The sequence below is a fragment of the Vidua chalybeata genome, chromosome 14 (genome assembly GCF_026979565.1).
Source record: "Vidua chalybeata isolate OUT-0048 chromosome 14, bVidCha1 merged haplotype, whole genome shotgun sequence".
NCBI lineage: Eukaryota > Metazoa > Chordata > Aves > Passeriformes > Viduidae > Vidua > Vidua chalybeata.
The window spans coordinates 10969195-10988834 of NC_071543.1; the positions used below are offsets into that span (position 1 = coordinate 10969195).

The 19640-nt window shown below is 42.8% G+C and overlaps 1 protein-coding gene across 1 annotated transcript; it reads right to left on the reverse strand.

The window, feature by feature from the left end:
• Nucleotides 1–378: 378 nt before the first annotated feature.
• Nucleotides 379–19370, reverse strand: SLC25A43 (solute carrier family 25 member 43). The gene is made up of 5 exons (XM_053955524.1): nucleotides 19030–19370; nucleotides 16408–16649; nucleotides 15241–15413; nucleotides 3586–3720; nucleotides 379–2546 (listed from the first exon to the last, which is right to left on the reverse strand). Exons 1-5 carry the CDS (start codon nucleotides 19299–19301, stop codon nucleotides 2370–2372), a joined length of 999 nt encoding a protein of 332 aa, XP_053811499.1. The 5' UTR covers nucleotides 19302–19370; the 3' UTR covers nucleotides 379–2369.
• Between the last annotated feature and the right edge of the window lie 270 nt (nucleotides 19371–19640).

Sequence of the window (19640 nt, forward strand, 5' to 3'; positions counted from 1 at the left end):
GCCCAGCAGGTACAACCCGCCCCCCATCACACAGCGGCATCCAAACGTCACTCGAGTAGAACTTCACCTGTCCAAGAGTTTAGCCTTGCTATTGACTGGTTCTTCATGGTCATACACCATTGCACATGTTAGTGCTCCACTGACAAAGGGCTTTCTTTCAGTGACAAATATTTTAGTGCTGCCTTTTGGGGATTTATCATGTGTATTTGTGGTTACAAAGGACAGGCTTGGCTGATAAAAGGTTAGTGCTTGATAGGTTGTAGGAGTGCACTATGATACAAAGGTGGTAGTAGCACATCAGAAACAAGTTAGAGGTAACTTTAACTCACTTGACTCTTAAAAGGTTTGAAGAGTTGATCAGACATTCATATGTACCCATTCAATCTTTCAAATCTATTTAGAAATACAGTGTTAGTAAAAACCATACAGGTATTCTTGGACAAGGCAAGAAATCCTTTCCTCCCCAACATGCTTACAATTCACATTTCCATATCCATACATGTCCAGTAAGTCTCAGTATTATTACCTGCACTGTGCCCATGGGAAAACTGAGGCACAGAGAAAGAAACATGGTCACTAGGCAGGTTGATTAGAATCAAAAGCACTTACAGCCTCAGTGTGATACATGAGACACCAGATCTGCTCTCTACCATCTCAACTTTTTGCTTTCTATACCTGCATTTCTTTGCTGAGAAAAAAAATCAGTATTAAGCACCACTGCAGCAGAACAGAGCAAGTCCATTAAGAGATATACTGCAAGACTTCAGCTGTAAGATACATCAACAATTAGTTCTAGGTGTAAGGCAGGCCTTACAGTTATCCCAAATCTTTCTGCAAGTTTCTCTCCACAGTTACAAACCGTTCCTGCATGGATTTGCCAATGCCTCATCCTGCTGTGACATGTTCTAACCAAGCAGTTTCTGAGATTTACTTATTTTCACACCCATCAGGGGTTATAAACAGTGCAAGACCACAGATGAGGAGCTGTGTAAAGCAGCAAATGCTGTGCCAAGCCCAGGCTGCTGCAGCTCAGGCTGGAGCCTGTGTGAGCTGCTGTAACTCCCATGCTGCCAGGGTATGGGAATTCCAGCCAGCTTCCCACATGGACATGGGGTTTGGGTTTTCTATCAGAAGGCACTGGGATGGGGCTGTTCCATAGTTGAATTTCTACAAAGGAACTGGAGCAACACCACAGCTCCTCAGATATAACACAAGATGATCTTTTGTTATCCCAAAGCTCCCAAGAGGCCCATCTGTGGCAGTGGCACTGGCAGTGACCTGGTGCTCTTGCAGAGGTTCCTGTCCTACCTACAGGACCTGTCTGCAGCCCCTGGAGCACAGGGTTCAAGTGGATCAATCACAGGTGGTGTGCACAGTGCTATTCCCTGTGCAAGTTCAGAGCAGCATAGTAGGCCTAGGTCTGTGCACTGGAACTAAAAAGTGCTCTAATAAAAAAATAGAACTTTAAAAGTACCTAAACAACATGATAGAATTTGTGGCTCTGAAATACCTAACACATTTAAGAACTGCATTTTCCAGGAAATATTTCAGTTAGAGGACTTCAGGAAGATTATTTTTCAAAGTGTGAAGTAATTCACATACATGCAGTAACAATGCGTGAGAAAGGGAGGAATATTTCTGAGTATGCACTTAAGTTTGCAAGATTGCCATTCCAGTGCATTACAGTCCATTTTCCACATTGCAGTTCTGTCTTAGCAAAAGCACAGTTGCAGCAGCATACTTTCATCTTTATGCTGGAGATTCAGACAAAAATATTATTCTCAAGTACATCTCAAAAACTAAGGGGTGGATTTGGGAGTGTGACTGAACTAAGACTAATTCTGACTCTGTAGAATGCCACATCCACACAGTATCACTAAACAACCTGGAGATTTCAGTAGAAATTCTTGCATGTTGCATGTATTTTATTATTTTTTATTATTTTTGGCTGACTTGCTATCTCAGATTGCTTTAAGAAAATCCATTTTCTTAATGTTTTTGGAGACAATTTATACTCTCATCTCTATTCTCTTGCCTTTCTGCACCTGGTTTAATCTCAAATGGCTATTCAGTTTTTAAAAGCACCTAAAATAATGCCATTTCAAGTTCCAGTAGTATAGAGTTTTTAAACTAGTTGCATCTTTCCTCTTCAGTATGTGCTTGCCAGACATTTTCTTTATATCCATTCAGCAAATACAATACAGATTTATTCTTTCCTGTCACAGGTGTCTCACTACAAGAACCATGCAGTCCACTGAAATGTCAGTACCTGTAGCTCAGCATGTCTTTCTTGCAAAGTTCCTTAAGAAAAGTATTTATATCTGCAGTGGACACGCTGATGTCAGTTTTCAAGTGCTGATTTCCTTGGCTCAAAATTTTTCCCTTCGGAGGAGCTTTAATTCTCTCAGTTCTTGTGGGTGTAAGCTCTGGTCAACGCCAGGTGTTAGCTTGTAATTTAAAGGAGATTCAATATAACCATTTCTGTAGAGACAAACCCGCTTGCAGAATTCAAAGGTGCTAAACATAACACCGAAGTATGGCACAATCTGATAAAAAAGCAATATAAGAAAAAAAATTAGACTCACTTAAAACATCCATAGCTTAGATGTTTTAAGAAAAGGGAACTTCTAGGACTTCAGGTCTGACCTTGTCCTCATTTATATAAAATCAGTCTCATCTCAAGCTATGCTGGCAGCTGCAGTGTGCTAAAAGTAGGAGTTTATTGTTGTTACATAACTAATTTATAGCAATATTGTGAGGAAGAAGGTCTGTGCTACCCTATAGATCACCAGAACTTGTCAAATACCCAAGCATATCCTCGCAATCTCAGCAAATCCTGGCAGGAAATGTGGAATTTATTCTACATACACTGGAGTGACTCCACAATTTTCTTCTTTTGCCCCATGCAGAACCAGCAGCTCCAGGGCCACTGGCTTTGTATCAGCTAAGGTAAGGCAGTCACAGGCAGGCCATCACAATCAATCCTACTGTCACTCATTAGCACTCATTAGCTGACTTGTAGTACTCTATGTAGGTAATCCTCATCACAGCACTATAAAACGTATTTATGTAAATTAAATTAAACCTTCTGTTTAAGCTACCATTCTTCATTTCATGCTTTCAACTCAGCAAAGGCTGCAGTAACTGCTACACATGCATTAAATAGCTGGCTGAAAGCACTGCTCTGGACTTCTGGGCAAGTGGCTTATACAAGCACACTTTTTTTACAGCTTACTACAACATGTCAAATTACTGAAGCTCGGGTCAGGAGGAGAACTAGTTTAGCTTTCCTAAGTGGATTGCTTGCAATCCCTCATCCATTCCACACCTTGTGTGTTAGGAGCACCCCCTTCAAAGATGTTGAAATGAACTTTCAAGTGGTGACATCTAGAAACCAAGCTTGCATTTGGAGAAATACAACCAAACCAAGTTCCAAGGCTGGTTTATAACCTGTTTTGTCACTGATTCTGTCATCTATAAGCTACTAAGTACAAAGGTATGTCATAAGCTTTCTATCCCCAACTGCCCAAAACTGTCTTGATTCTTTCAGGATAGTATTTGATTGGGATGAAAGCAAAACCTCACCTTGAGCAGACTGGGTGTGAGTCCACTCCAAAGTCCAAGCACACCTTTGTTCTTCACAGTTTGCCGGAAGCAATCAGCCATGCCAGTAAAATGGACATCAACTCCTCCATAGTGGGGAAGCCAAGGACTCTGAGCCTGTCAAGAGACACCCAGAGGGATTTAGAACAAGCAGAGAAAACCAAAGTAATTAATTATTTTCTCCATCCTTGTATATAAGGAACAGTCAACACCAGGTTTCAATAGACATATCTGGATTCCTCCCAACAGTATTTAATTTGCATTAAAATATAAAGGGAAAGAACTCACTCTTTGATAGGAATGAAAGTGAACAGTAATTTCACACAGCCACCTCCTTTTGTACCATGTCACTACTAGAAATATTTCACACTCCTGGCAGTGGAACACTATGAGAGGGAAGGTTGGAGCCACACTGCCTTCCTGTAACCCTGATCAAACCAGCTGACTTGTCTCTGGCTGCTGAGGCTGTGCCTGCACTCCTGTGAGAAGCACAAACTGCACTACAGGCTGAGGAGCAGCAGCACAGCAGAAATGGAAGGATGGAGATTTCAGATCAGGCTGTTCAGGCCCACCAAGGGCTGAGGTGAGCAGTTGGTGCCCATGCTCCCATATCAATTTGCTCAGTTGATAGGGACTAGTTAAAGTTACCTGGGGAGAATCCTGTTGGCTGGCAGCTGAACTTCCAACTGCACTACAGTGTCTGTTCACATGGAAGAAGTGTAGTTGGTCATTTTTAACAGCTAAATCCTTCTTCATTAATCTCCTACTGCGTTAGCAGACAGGATAACCTGACCTTGAATAATCCCATCCTCATCCATCTGTGCACATGCAGCCATGGATTTATTTTGCATCAACAAATCAGGGTTTCACTCAAGCACATGGCAAGTGATACTTCGGTGTCAGGGGCCTCAGGACACAGATTGATGACTTGCAAACTGATCATCCTAAGGTAGAAGTTTGATAAAAATGGGGCTTGTACAGTTAAGTGGTGGATGAATATGGGTATCATGATGTGAAACACCACATAGTGTAGCGATTTGTCACTCCTTGTCCAGACTAACCTGCAGCTTCTCAGAGCTGCTAAGCCTATGACAAGCCTCATCAACTGACAAGTGGTGATGAGATTTTCTAGGTGCCTTAGCTATAGCATTTCAAATACTTGGCAACTGAGATGCTGGAAAGGCAAACAGATCAAAACACACGCTCTGTGTATATAAGAGAGATTGCTAATCAAATAATTACTGGCAAGTCTACTGTTAAAATTTAAAGGCTGAACAAAAAACCCTGATAACCCCCACACTAAGGACATGTCTTCTTTGTTTAAAAAACCACAGATCATAATTTTTTCTCTTTTTTTTTTCCTGCCTGATTGAAATGCATGTGAATACCTCTTATGGCAGATAACAGGTAAAAACCTTCTGCACAAAGATTTTCATGTCTGTACTGCAGAAGATGCTGAGTGCTCAAAATGAGACTTCAGAAACCAGTTCCATAAGAATGGTGATATTAGCACCAATAATGCTTATAAGAAAACTAAAATTATTAAATTATCCCTAAAAATGCAACAGCAGTCACAGGAGAGCTGGATTCAAAACTCTACTCTGCTTTCTGGACTGTCAGTCAGGTTCCAAAAGGTTGTTTTTTGGTTTTTTTTTTTGTAAATGAATTTATAAGCAGGCAAGCAGTAAAGAAAGACAGGTTTCTGAAATGTTTCAAGAACACAAGAATGCTACTAACATGTGATTCCCTTCCTTTTTCAGTCCCTTTGTGGTAGGCAGGGCATGGCCTGCCAGAATTTAACTGCGTGAGTTTGACTTAATGCCCTTCATTATTGTACACATTGCAAAGGCACAGATCAAAGGTTTGATTACAGTACTCTTGCCTGCAACACCAAAAGAAGTGACAAGCACAGTGCAGATTTCAGTAACACAGTAAACACCTCCAGAAGGCAGTTTAAAAGGAACAGGTAAGTCAAGCCTCTAGATTTCCAATCTGCCCATAGATACTGACCTTGAGAGGTTTACTGAAATTATTTATAGTACCATTCCCCATAGACAGAGCTGTTTCTAAGATTTCAGTCTGTGAAGTAAAGTATGTGTTGCCAGCCTTTCTGCTTCTTTTCTGTATGCTTCTAGGATCCTACACACAGTCAATAAATAACAATTGTCCACAGAATCTCAGAATCACTTACTGCAAGAGGAAAACTAAAAACTGTATCAGTGTGTAATTAAAACTTCAATATTTTGGAACATAGCTAAATGAAGTTAAAACGTATTAATAAAAGAATAATACTGCAAATGTGTTTCATTTGGCACCGTTGTTCATGAAAAAGAGTAGCTTTGGGTTTTGGTGGTTTTCATCTAAGCATGTCCACCACACTGCAACCCTCACAACCACCCTATGGCACCAGAGCCAGAAAATGGAAGGAACAAAAGAGACCAAACTGGTTTTTCTACCTCTTTTGCAGAAACCTACCATGACATACAAATCAAACAGCTAATCTCATCCCCAAAAGGTCAGGTTTATGACAGAGAATTTCATGCACCTCAAAGCAGCTGGAATTCCTTGCTTTTGACACCCCTTTACACTATGGGCTGCTGCATGGAAACCTGTTTCTTTTGAAGACTTCCTTCCTCCCAGTTGCAGCTGTCTCAAACTGCAGGAGGCTGGGGATAAAGCTCCTTGTGCTGATAAAAGAGAGCCAAGGTGTTACTCATAGTAGTAGCAGGGCTAAGTTGCTTCTCTTTTTACCTCTGATGGACAGTGGGCTCTCTAAATGATTAAAGCACATCAAATGCAGAATTGCCTCCACTTGCTCTCTCACAAACACAGTATTTTTATATCCAGAGCCCTCCAATTTGATTATGTCACTGCAACACATCCACAGAGGTAGCACTGCTCTACTGCTACACTCAAAACCCAAGAGAGATGTACAAAAATTGCTCAACTACCTGCATGCAATATTCTTTTAAAAGAAACAAAATACTTAAATAAGGGTGCAGTGTCATGACTGCAGGTTAATTGCTATAGGTAATTGTTACCTGAAGACTCTTCAGACACTGTCTCTCCCACTGTCTGCATTATGAGGTGACTGCCACAACAACATAATCCCATTCTGGGAACTGATCTCACAGACCTTTTCAATGACCTCCATCTGCCCCTCTCCTGTGCAGATAAAAACTTTTCACTTGCTTTTTGGGACATTTTGGTTTGCAATTATTTGTATTCACATGTATCAGAGACTATGAATTAATGTATTTAATTCATGTACTTCCCCCCTTTCCCCTGTTCATAAAGTCCGTTGGTACAAATATTTACTATTTATTTTTTGAGTATGCATTACTCTTGCACAGAGTATGGAAGGTAACTAACAGTGAATAGCTGTCATCAGTGGTATGCCACCCTGATGGTGGAGAGAGTAAAACTGCTTGTTATTTACATATTTTCAACAGATTCAGGTGTCCTACATTTCTGATCACTTAAAAAAAAAAGTACAGGAAGATAATTTACACACAGCTCAAGAGTTCACACTCTTAATCTGGAAGCTAAAAAAAGAAATCTTTGTAGTCTGGGTTAATAAGGGCACATGCAGCAGGCAAGTGCAGCTGTAGTTCAAAGGAAACTGAAGGTCAAGGATTGCAGTTTTCATTCAAGTTAGTACCACTCCAGTCAACAGGAATTTTACTCAAGTGAAGACTGGATTCTTGAAAGAGCGTTTCATTCCACTACAATGAAAAAAAAAATTGAAGTGTAAATACATGTTAATATTTTGGGGAAAAAGCATCCTCTTGGGCTTAATAAATTCTTCCTCCTAAATGTCAGCCTTACCCAACAGTCATTCCCTGTCAGTGGTTTAATAATGCTGACTTACCCCTGGTTAAAGTCCACCCAAAGGTATTTAGGCACAGAGGAAGGTAAACCATGGCAAGCTATCAGGATACAGTCAGTTCAGAGCAGCACAGCACAGCTGACCTCCAGCGTCCTGCATTCCAGGAACACCTTGTCCCTTCCTCTGTAACCTGAACTGGGAACAAATCATGCCTTTCTGGGAAGAATGGCACCAAGTGAGCAAAACAGCTTCATGCTTGGTCAAAAGCTTGATTCTTTGCTTTAAATATATATCACCAGGCCTGTTGTACCCTGAGGCTTCACAGTTTGTTGCAGAATCCCTCCTTTGCTGCTGAGCCTAAGCTTCCTCTGCTTTAACACTGCCGTGTGAAGAAGTCTTTAATACAGAAGTCTTTTTCCTCAAGGCAGTGCAAACCCCTTGCATGGGCAGCTCTGGGTGGCTTCCAAATGCCTCACAATGGTTCAGCTCAAGCCCTACAAATAGGTGCATCGTTTTCATGCACATTAACACTAATTTATTTAATGGTGCAAAACCTTAGGCAGACTGGCTTGGTCCCACACTTCACACAGTGGATGGCAATGCTAGTTCCTGCATCTCCTGCTGCCTATCTAGGAACTGAGGAGAAAACTAATTTTTAACAGGACTGGGGCTTTTTACAGGTCATACTTCCATTTGCCTTCTGTGGATGAGTTAAGGATTTACACAAAATCAAAATAAATCACCTATAAAAGAATCACAGAATCACAGAACGAACTAGCTTGGAAAAGACCTTTTGAGATCATCAAGTCCAACCTATGATCTAATACCTCCTCATCAATTAAATCATGGCACCAAGTGCCACATCCAGTCTTTTTTTAAAAATGTCCAGGGATGGTGATTCCACCATCTCCTTGGGCAGATGATTCCACTGCCCAATCACTCTTTCAGTGAAGAATTTTTTTCTAACCTAAATTTCCCATGGCATAGGGGAAGTTTAACTCATCTTAAGACCATGTCCTCTCGTTCTGTCAGTTGTTGCCTGCAAGAAGAGACCAACTCCCACCTGACTACAACTTTCAGGAAGTTGTAGAGAGTGATGAGGTCACCTGAGTCTCCTTTTTTCCAGGCTGAACAACCCCAGCTCCCTCAGCTGTTCCTCACAGGGCTTGTGTTCCAAGCCCCTCACCAGTCTTGTTGCCCACCTCTGGATCTGTTTGAGCATCTCAATATCCTTCCCAAACTGAGGGACCCAGAACTGGACACAGCACTCGAGGTGTGGCCTCACCAGTGCTGAATACAGGGGAAGGATGACCTCCCTGCTCCTGCTGGCCACACTATTCCTGATACAGGCCAGGATGTCACTGGCCTTCTTGGCCACCTGGGCACACTGCTGCTCATGTTCAGTTGACCAGTCCCCCCAGGTCCCTTTCTGCCTGGGCACTGTCCAGCCACTCTGTCCCCTGAGCACCTGTAGCACTGCAGGGGGTTGTTGTGGCCATCAAGAGAGTGTCAATCAAGTTTTAGCTCCTGTTTATGGAGTGTTTTCCATAATTAGTCACCTCACATGTCACAGGTACATCACTCTATGCACAGACAAATGGATACAAGGCTGTCCTGTATAACTGGGGGGTAACAGTACTAGCTGTACCTCCAGAGATGGTATTGCATTAAAGTTATGGCTGTAATAGCTGTGTGTGAGCAGCAGCAAACCCAGCCTGTGTCAGGTCCTGTCTGCTGGGTGAGCTTATGGAGTTTAAAAAGGTGGGCTGAGTTAACCCATCTGATCTGTCCCAAAGCAGATTAAAGAGCTCTCACTCACACCACATTGATGACAAAGCTGAGGCACTGTAAGAGGCTGGCAGACATGATCAGCTGGCACTACCAAATCTCATGGGGAGCATGGTGGCCACTTTAGTGGCTGGGGAGATCATTTGGAGAGAATTGCATTCTTGCCATCCTTCAGACTTCCTGCATTTCAAACAGGTGCAATGTGTTTTCCTGCTTTTCTTCAGCAGGCCACTGTGTTGCAATGCAAAGCTAATCTACCTCACGGTATTACATAATCATCACACCACAGCTTCTGGGGTGAACAGGTTTAGAGTCAAGGCAGATCTCACAGTTAAAGCAGCCCAGTCCTGCTTCCAATTCTTGATCTACAATTTCTTCCTCTTATCCAGTTCTCCTGCTAACACTGTTCAGTGTTCCAACTTGACAGAGAGTCAGTCCTCATGCTTTTCTCCTATGGAAGTCTGGGGATCTAAGAGAAATGCTTCTGAGATTTGTTCAGATTCATAAAAGCTGATCTAGGCTGTTACAGAAGGCAAAGCCTACGTTATGCTCCATAGCTTTTTTCAGGCATTGTCTCGACCATTTAGCAGACCAAATACTTCCCTAAGCAGCAGAGCAGCATTCTGCAATAGCTTAAGAAAGTGGTATAAAATATATTTTTAGCAACATCAATGAAACAACAAAAATTGCAGGTAGCTCAAAGTATTCAGATATAGTAAAAAAGAGAAGGAAAGAAGGGATTTTACCACAACCAGAATCTGCCATCTATTATCTATTTGCTGATAACCAGAGGAACCAGGCTGGTCTCACCCAGGGCATGGGAACCTGGCTGATGCCTGAATCCCAGCAACAAGAAGAAGGTGAGCGTTGAGATCAAAAAGAGAAGTAAGAAAAGTAAGAACACTGCACCTCCCCCTTAGAGGTGAGACTAAATATTTCACCTATCTGTGCACTTGTTTTCACAACACTTGATGGAGGTTCCTGTCTCTGAAATCTCCACTCTTGTCAAGTTTACTTGAAGCTGCACAGCAGAATCAAAAGTTATTGGGGGGGCAAGGACTAGGACAGACAGCTAGCAACCATATAAGCCTCCTTATGTGAGGAAATCATATTAGAAGTAGTAATATTGCTCCTTATTTGCTTCCACACTATGGAATTTGTGTGGTCAAATGGCTCGATTTCCGAAAACTTTTGTTTCCTGCTGTTTCCTCTTAAAAGGTCTTCCTGCCCAAAGTCTCAGAGCATGTACACTTTTGAGATCTTGTGTGAACCACATGATCCAAAATGGATTTCTTAGTTTTAAACCAGCTCATGACTCCAATAACTTTCATATTCCCAGTTGAGAAGAACACAGATCTCACCACCAGCAGTGACACTACAGCTTGTGAGCTTCCAGAGGCTGCACGCCAGCCCAGTGACTGTCCCAATGACAGAACTCTTTGCAAGTCACTCATGCTTAAGCAAAGCAGGAGCACTGCTCGTCATCTCAGCAGAGAGAAGGAACATTTATCATTCTTTTTCAAAACTCTTTAACCCTGCCACTGGGTTCCTGCTAGACTGACTTTTACCGTGCAAGGGGACTATTTTAAAATAAATACTTAAATAACAGTATTCCTTTTAAAAGAAAGGTTTTACTTTAAACAGGGTACCTCACAAAGGAAATGACTGCTTAGTTTTTTTCATGTTATTAACACATAGCATTTACATAACTTACATCAGATTTCACATTGGCAGAGCATCTTGTGTTCCAAAGAACAAAAAAATCCAACAAAAATCCCAAAACACATTGCAGATTTACAGGCAGTCAGGCCAAACTGATTGAATTTGAAAAGAGGCCACTTCTTGGGTGATGCATGGCAACAATCGACACTAACCAAAACCAGTAAGCCTGCTTCACTCCTGCAAACAAACAAAGTCAAAGCCTGCATTTTGAACCAGAAAGATCAGCACTGAACAATGCTTTCCCCACAGAGATGTCCTCACAGCTTAAGGATGCAGTGCAGTCAACACCAAAAATGTGCTGAACCCTGCACTTTACTGACAGTATGATTTATTCTGTATTACATGGGTTTGATGGCAAAGCTATACCTGAGTAGCATTTACCAGTGAAGGAGAGTTTAAGAAAGGTTTTAGTCAAAGATATTAAAGACAGGGCTGAGCTTCTGAAAACAATGCGAAGTTTTTTCATGCAAGCAGGTGAGGAGTAACTGTGGAGTATCTATGAAGCTTTAAGGACATCTTTGTGCATTTTACTTAAAAAATTACCAAGGTCACAGGTCAGTCTGGGATGGAGGCTGAGAAGTGCCTCTGGGGTGTCTGAGCCCACCTCTGCACACTCTGAGCACAGAGGGAAGTGCCAAACTTGGCTGTTGGGTTTGCACTGCCCATTTGTGTGTTTGTATGTTTTCAGTTCCATATATAGCCTGGCATGGATGACATTCTAATAATAATCTTCTGTACAGCCTGGAACAGCTTTAAATTCATCCTCCCTTACTGAAATGCCACAGCTCAGTCCAATAGGCACTTATGAAGGTTATCATTGGCCAAAAAAAGACCTGGGAAAGTAGAAACATGACCAGTACTTCCTCAGACCCAGACTCATTTGAAGTAAAAGTTACATGCAAAAGGTAGAAAAAAAACTGAAAAAGAAAAAAGTGCTCTTGTATGCAAGTCTGCAAGGTAAAAAGGGCAGTACTTGAATATGGCCTAGAAACTGGATTTAACAAAGAACCTCACCTATTGTGAGGTAAGGAAGGAAAGCCAAGAATAACAGTCAGAATAATATAAAGATCAGTAAGTTTTTGTTCAGAAACTGAAACATCATAAAAGTAAGTCAGGAAAACACTTACTTATAGAGCATTCCCCTCTCTTTCATGAATCCCCTTCTACAGTTGCATAACAAAAGCCATATTTCCATGCTGAAACATGCATACAGTACCTCTGAATTCTCTAACATGCCAATCAGGAGCAAAGTGAAAAAAGGAAGACAAAGGAATAAAATTAGGATAAGCATAACATAGAGGACTCAAATAATCAGTAAGATTTACTCATATTAATTAACATTTCTTTTAAGAAAAACATTCAAACATCTTAAAAAAAAATAAACTCGATAAAGCTAATTCTAACAGCAGAGGTGGAAGAAGCCATGATTACAGAGCAGATCTGACATCCTAAAGCATCACCAAAACACAATTCTTCCTCAAGACTTGTTCACTGACAGTCAGCTCCTACTCCCACAGCTGTCAGTGACAGAAGCAGCCAACGTCAGAAGTGTAGGATTCAGATATTTAAAGTAAGAAAGGAGGAAGCAAGATTATTACAATGGAGATTAAAAATAGCATCTTATCCTTCCTCCCATAGCAGAATTCATTTCCTAGTCTATGCAAACAATTCAAGCACTGTCCAGATGAATTGAATGGAGGTAACTCTTCTAAGACTGCCTAGCACATCAGGTAAAGATCTGAACGGGATGTCCTGGTCTCATGCTTGTACTCTACCTCAGAATCTATGGAGACAGCCTTATGTCCTATTTTCTAAGTTTCTGAAGCTCCTGAGATTGTCTTACAACTCTCTGGCTCCCCATCACCATCAGCTTCATTGGAAAAATCTTCTTTAGCAACATACTCACTCCATCTGTCAGGCTGGTGGGACAAAAGGTAGGGAAAAGGAATTTCATACTGACTTCCACAGTAGGCTGGGTTCCTCTTCATAGACCATAAACCCAGCATTCACTGCTTCAAAAACAGCCCAGCACTTCTCCACATGCACTGCAGAGCACACACCAGGCCCAGAGGTAGCTGAAGGCTTTGGTAGCCCCCTCTTTCTATTGGCCAGAAAACCAAATCACTAAACAGAGGTGGCTCAGAATAAGATGTGTGAGAAAAACTGATCAGAAGTATCTGCTCCCCCATTTTCTACAGAAATCTGAGATGTCTTGAAGTTCTTTTCCTTTTCTTTATTCTCCCCCTTTCTAGGTCCATCCCTTTTCATGACACTTTCCCTGGTGCTGTACTAGGCATTTCTCTCTTCTGACCAGCACCCTGCAAACTGCACAGACCAGCAAGCACAAAGCAGAGCTGATCTCTGCAAAGCTGGGCCGTACCCTGGTGCTAATTGGAAAACCCAAACTTCTTGGATAACCTTGCAGGAGTTCCAGTGCGCTCTTGATATCAATGTGGGTTGCAATTTTCAACAGGTCTCTTTTCTGGACAATTCTACATGAATTAAATAATTTCCAGTACCCAACAAATTACAGGATTTCACACCTAGGGAGCTTGCTCTTTTGAAATATCCTTGCTTTCTCCCATGCCTTCAGAATAAATCACTGAACAGGAGGTGTTTCTCTAAGCTCAGAGAATCACTATTCGGTGTTGCAATGCACTTAAGAGGAAGAAACCCTCTCTGTTGATGAGCCTTTTGTTTTCATGCAAAGTATTTTTAGCCTCTCCAAGTCCTACATATTTAGGCAATAAATCCAGTTCCCGTGTTGCTGGAAGAGCCGAGCAGATGATTTAGCCTCCCCTCGGTGAAGAGCACGGCCTAGTGGCAGGAAGATGGAACGCGTGCCTGTCCCACTTCTTCACGTGCCTGTCACGACACAGCCCGACACAAAACATCGCGCCACTTACAGCCAAAACCTACTTCTGAACTGATTACAAAATCTGAGTGTTCAAATAACTGTTTCATCGACAGAAAATATTAAAAGGGAAACAGCACAGTAAATGCCTTTTATTTTCTTTTGTTCTTCAGGGCAACAGTATTGCAGTGAGCCTAAGGATATAAAGCAATAAAGGCTTATAAGGAGTATTTGCTTTTCTTAGACCCACTGGTACAGCTGGATAAAATGATCAAGTTTTCCTGCTCAGAATCTTTCTTGTCTGAAATATTTTATAAGATACCTGATGGAAGCACTCAATTTAAACCTTGACTTCTGGACACATCAGCTACATGAGCTGGTCTGATAAAAGCCCCTTTCTCCTCCTGCTGAGGTTCTCTACTACAAGATGGAAAGAGGGCAGTGAAGCCCTGAAAAGGGGAACTCGGGGAGCAGGAGAGGGAAATGCACAGTTTCACTGATCTTTTGCTACCTTGTGACTTGCCAACCAGGCTAGCACTTGATGAAGGGGGCAAGGACCTATATAAGGCTGCCACAATTAGTGACTGTTTTTCTAATAAGATCATAAAAGCTTCCCATAAATCTGCATTTCCAGGAACTAGGCTGAAAATCCAAATTCATATGCCCCTGCCAGAGAATGACCATATGATGAAAGCTATTCACTATCTCTCTACTGATGAAGTTCTAATGAAAACTCAACATCAGCAAGTGAATTATGTCAGTGAGATGGAAGCTGTGGGATAGTGGCTGTTTTGTGGGGTTTGGGTCTTTTTTAGATCATTATTGTTAAAGTTCTAGAGAAAAGATCAGGAAGTAACTCTCATTTTGTTGATGCTCCAGGAAAACAGCAGCATCTGCAGCTGGTAAGTCACTTGTTAACCAGAGGAGTCAGAAATAAGAACAAGAACAATGATCCTTCAGGCTTAATACTGAGCAAGTTTGTTTTGTGGTGAGGCATAAATGGCAGACACGTAAGCTCTGAAAATCACATGGATCTCATTCATCCTGCCTACCACCAAGGGGACTGAATTTCTTCAGCTGGCAAACTTTCAAACTTTCACTGAAGGTTTGCCAATTCTGAATTTTGAGAGTTTGATGGAACTCCTATGAAAAAGGAAAGAAATAAAGCTACAGCGGTGGAGTCTGAGAGTGTAAACATATCCCATGATAGTACTTGAACTGAAATTAAAGGTATAACAGCCCATTCGTAGCAATGATTCCCAGAGTTTAAAAACAAAACAACAAACAAACAAAAACCCACTAACGAGCAAAAAAACCCCAACAAAACCAAAACCAAAGTCTCTGTAGCCTATTGGTAAGGGAAATAAAGTGGCACCCATGATCACCTGGCTAGTCTTGTCCCAAGTACCTACGACAAAGTACTGGTAACATGAATGTTCTGTACCTGCATCTTCCTCTTGACAGTCTCAAAGGGGAAAGAAAGTGTCTGTGCCACAGCAGCTGCTACACAGCCATTTACAAAGTTCTGAAGAGGAGTGAAACGGACGATGGGTTCTTGCCAGATTGTGTCCAGACTGATGTAAACAAAGAATGAGCCTGCAGAAAATGGGACAGCACCTAGAAAGCAAACCAGACAGGATTAAATCAACACACTGTACACTAAGAGAGGAGAGCTGCCCATCACATAACTAGAAAGATAGGAGGAGCTGCTGCCAATTTACACCTCACATTCCACAAACCCAATCCAGATTTTGAAGAACTTTACTCTTTAGTCCCTGGTTTACCACCAAACATCCATATTGTACCATCTAGATATGCTAACAGGGGCATACATTTACCTATTAGAATGTTCATGTTGTCAGAATTATTAACTGCTATAGTCTCATGACAGGTCAGGTGTCCAGGTTCTCTCTTCTGAGAAGCTCTTTCCCACTCCAACCCAACCCTAGCATTTGCACAGGTAAACAGAGCTGTGTCTTCAGTCAGGCTCATGAGGGATACTTCTGGCCTCTTTTGCTTGCTTCATGCTCTCATCAGTTTTATAGTGGGATTATACGTTTATTATTATTGCTGTTATACATTTTATATAATGTCATATTGTGAAAAAGTGGACTCAGTTAAATGGCATTTTTAAAGGCTATGCAGAGTAAATAGATAATTAAAAATAATTTCAAGTAAAGGGAGAATATAATTAATCTTCATTTTTCACACCTTCTATACACTACAGCTCACACTGGTTTCACTGAACAGCTCAGGAGACACTCTCACACTCAACAGGAATTACAAGCACTCTGTGTGCGTGTGTATAAATGTGTTTTAAGAGTTTTCTGGTGAAAATTGTGCATCCAAGCACAATTAGATCATCTATAAAAGAAGGAAAAGAGTATTTTGCTAAACTCTTAACCATACATAAAATGCTACACACTTGGTCCTAATTTGAAGAAATAAAGCTGCAACAAAGGTTATCAGTACTGCAGTGCTTTGAAAATCTCTACATCTTCTACAAGAAAACATTCTTATTTGCTTTTGAAATCAAGCGAGCAAGTGAACACACTGCACAGCTGCAACAAAAGCCAGGCAGTGAGGTGATTTCACCCCACTATTGCTTTACCTAATATTGCTGGTGAAACACCATGGTAGAGCGCACGGAGCCCCTCTTGATGATAGATCTTGTAGAAAGCATGAAGAATTCCTTGGTAAGATGGTTCCAGCCGGTTCTGCACGATGAGCCGTGTTTTAATCACGTCAGTGGGGTACGTCACGATGGTGGCAACCATGCCAGCCAGGCTTCCTGCCATGATGGCTCTCCAGTGGGAAATATGGCCCTGCTCATCCATGAAAAGGGCTACAAGTCTAAAGCAAACACATAAAAGAAGTACTATTAATGACACTATGAAGAAAACACATGAAAAATTAAGGCAGATGATTCTTGATGCAAATGTTTTTCCAACAAGCCACTTCAGCAGCAGGAATTGAAATTTTAGCATGTGATTCATCCAAGATCTTATTATACGTAACACCACACAGGCATCCATCCACAAGATGAAAATCTTTTGTATTTCCATATAGAGGATGAAAATTACCATGATTCAAAACACATCTGCAATAAATTATCTGATCATCAGTTAAAGACACTGGTCCAGCCTGCCAGTTAAGGTTATCACGTAAGAGGAAATATGTAGATAATGACATCACAGGCCTTCTGAGAGCAACTGAATCTTCTTCTGTTGCTTATCTGGGGACAGGAAGGTTCACAGGGACACGCCTCCAGAGAATACTTATGTCCAGCCACTATTATGCTCAGGAGTTTAAGTCTCAATTTGAAAATTTGAAATGGAAGCACAGTTTTAAAAGCTACACACAAATCATACATTTGTGGTGCATTGAAGGACTTTTCTATGACAGGAAACTCCTACATCAGGGAGTAATGTCCCGGAGGCAGCAAGAAGCAAGTAAAACACTTCAGAGTTTTAGCTGGAGGTAAAGAAATGTATTATTCTATTTTGGCAGCATTAACTAAAACATCTAAACAGCACATCTACATTTAACCTGCATGGTGTAACCATGTCCGGAACAAAATAATTTGCAAATATTCACAAGTCACTGCTCACTCAGTCGATGTTTTTTCACTTGAATGTGCATTTTCTACTGCATGACAAATCCCTGCATCTACCTGTCTCAAGACCTGGGAGTGCCCAGGGCAGAAAGCCCAGCCAAGCAGAAGCAAAAGGGCATAAACCTTTTTCCCTGTGTGTCTTATGCAGTCCCTAAACCCACACAGCCTAATTTTCCTGTGTGTGGACAAATGCGTGGGGAAGGTGGAGGGGTGTCTCTAGGCACTACCTGATAACAAAACTGCCATGGAAAGACAAAAGTCTGTGCAAACTGTGCTCAGTCCTGCTTCTCCTGGGACTGTTTACCTAAGCTGCCCTATAACATTTCTCTTTTTGTGTTTCTTGCCTTTATGCACACCATTCTCCCAGTAGAAAAGACTTTTCAAAACCCCAAATAGTGAGTGTATCAAGGACTAAGCATAGGCACTTTGAATTTAATTTCCTGGCAGCCACTTCCACCCATAATTCAGAACACCCTGTACAAACTAGACACAAACTTTAGCCTTGCAAAAGGAATACATTGTTTCAAGCTGAACAAACAATGAAGTTATTTTGCTCAAAATCAACTGCTGTATGTTGGTGCAACACACTGTCTTTTCTGTGAATTTTAAATTGCATTTAAATTACTGTTTGTACCTTCCATCTTGCATTATGTTGCTCCTTGTTTGACCACTGTGTCTATTATGGCACAAAAAAGCTGCTCAGTTTTAGGGTCACTTCATTTGTGGTCTCCTGAAGGGCGCAGGCAGATGACTTGCTGAGACAGATGAGTGACAAACCCAGCAGGTTGGCAGCACCAGCAGGGCTGTGCTGCTGCCCAGAACAGAACAACTCAGCAGCCAGCTGGGTGGAAATGTCATGTGCTGCCATGAACAGCTGACTGCAATAAAAAAAAAAAAAAAAAAAAAAAAAGCCCAGCCTCCAGAGTGGCAAAATATTCTGATGTGTGCAAAGTCAGGCACTCCCTGCAAAGGCTGAGAGATACTGGCAGCAGAAGGGAATCCTAGGAAACAACATGGTTGGCAGAGCTCCATCAGCACCGCTCCATGTTCATCCTGCTGCAGTCCTTACCTTAGTTTAAAAGCTGTGTATTATCAAAAACAAGGTCTTTAAACAAACAATGTCACATATCAACATCAAAACAGATCAAATTTGCTTAACAACTCCTGCATGATAGGGTAAAAATATCTGACTTGTGATTTTGTTATTTTCTTTGACACAACAGAAATACTTAAGTGTGCAAATTAATTAAAGAAACTGGTTGCAAAGAACAGATGTGACAGCCACACCCGCAAGTTGCACTGTAACTTAATTTCTAAATGAACCGGAGCAAAAGAATTTTAACAGACTATTCACCCTTCATCATGTGAAGAATACCTATGATTTTATAAGCAATTGCTGGCATATCACCAGGCCCTAACAATCGCTACGCGCTGAACAAATTAGGTAAATACAATTACAAGCAAGGGTCCGCGCCCTGGGGGAGAAGGGGCGCGCACCCAGCGGGCAGAGACAGAGCCACCAGGCGACACTCGGCACTCTCCATCCGCTGCCCCCGCTGTTAGGAAGGCCGGCGCGGGAGCGCAGCCCCCGGAGCCCCGCGCGGGCCGGTCGCTTACCGGCGGGAGGCGGCGAGCTGCAGGGCGCTGTAGGGGCAGAGGCGCAGGCAGGCCGTGAGGTTCCCCTTCCAGAGGCTCCGCACGCCCTCGGTGCGGCACAGGCTGCGCCCGGCGTCGCGCAGCCCCCGCCGGCAGTGCCAGGTGCCCACCTGCGCCAGCACCGTCAGCAGCTCCAGCGGCGCCGTCAGGCTGAGGCTCAGCGCGCCCGCCAGCCCGGCGCAGCCCAGGCGCTGCAGGGCGGTGACCCGGCCGTCCCGGCGCAGGGTGGCCATGGCCCCGCCGTTCCGCCGGAGCGGAGCGGAGCGGAGCGGAGCGGACCGAGCGGCGCGGCCCGGCCCGGCCCGGCCACAGCGGGGGCGGCGCCGCCCGCCTCCGCCGCCGGGGGGCGCTGTGGCGCGGGGCTCCGCGCGCCCCGGGCGCGCGCTGTGGAGGCGGAAGGAAAACCCGGAGCGGAGCGGCCGGAGCGGAACGGCGTGAGCCCGGGCGGCGCTCCCAGCCCCGTTTGCTCCGAATTCATGGATTAGTACATTATTGCCATTTATGCAGCTGGAAAAAAGCGCCCTCGCTACAGTGACCCAGCTGCACTCAGGACACACTCCTTTCTCCTTACA

Bases quoted from the DNA above. Each gene is read 5' to 3' on its own strand.
- SLC25A43 (XM_053955524.1), bottom strand. From the start codon at position 19,301: ATGGCCACCCTGCGCCGGGACGGCCGGGTCACCGCCCTGCAGCGCCTG. The intron at 3,721-15,240 runs GTACAGAACATT...GTCTCTTGACAG, and splicing joins CTGTCAAGAGGAAGATGCAG to GCTCAGAGTCCTTGGCTTCC. The intron at 2,547-3,585 runs GTGAGGTTTTGC...CTTTTTTATCAG, and splicing joins TCACACCCAGTCTGCTCAAG to ATTGTGCCATACTTCGGTGT.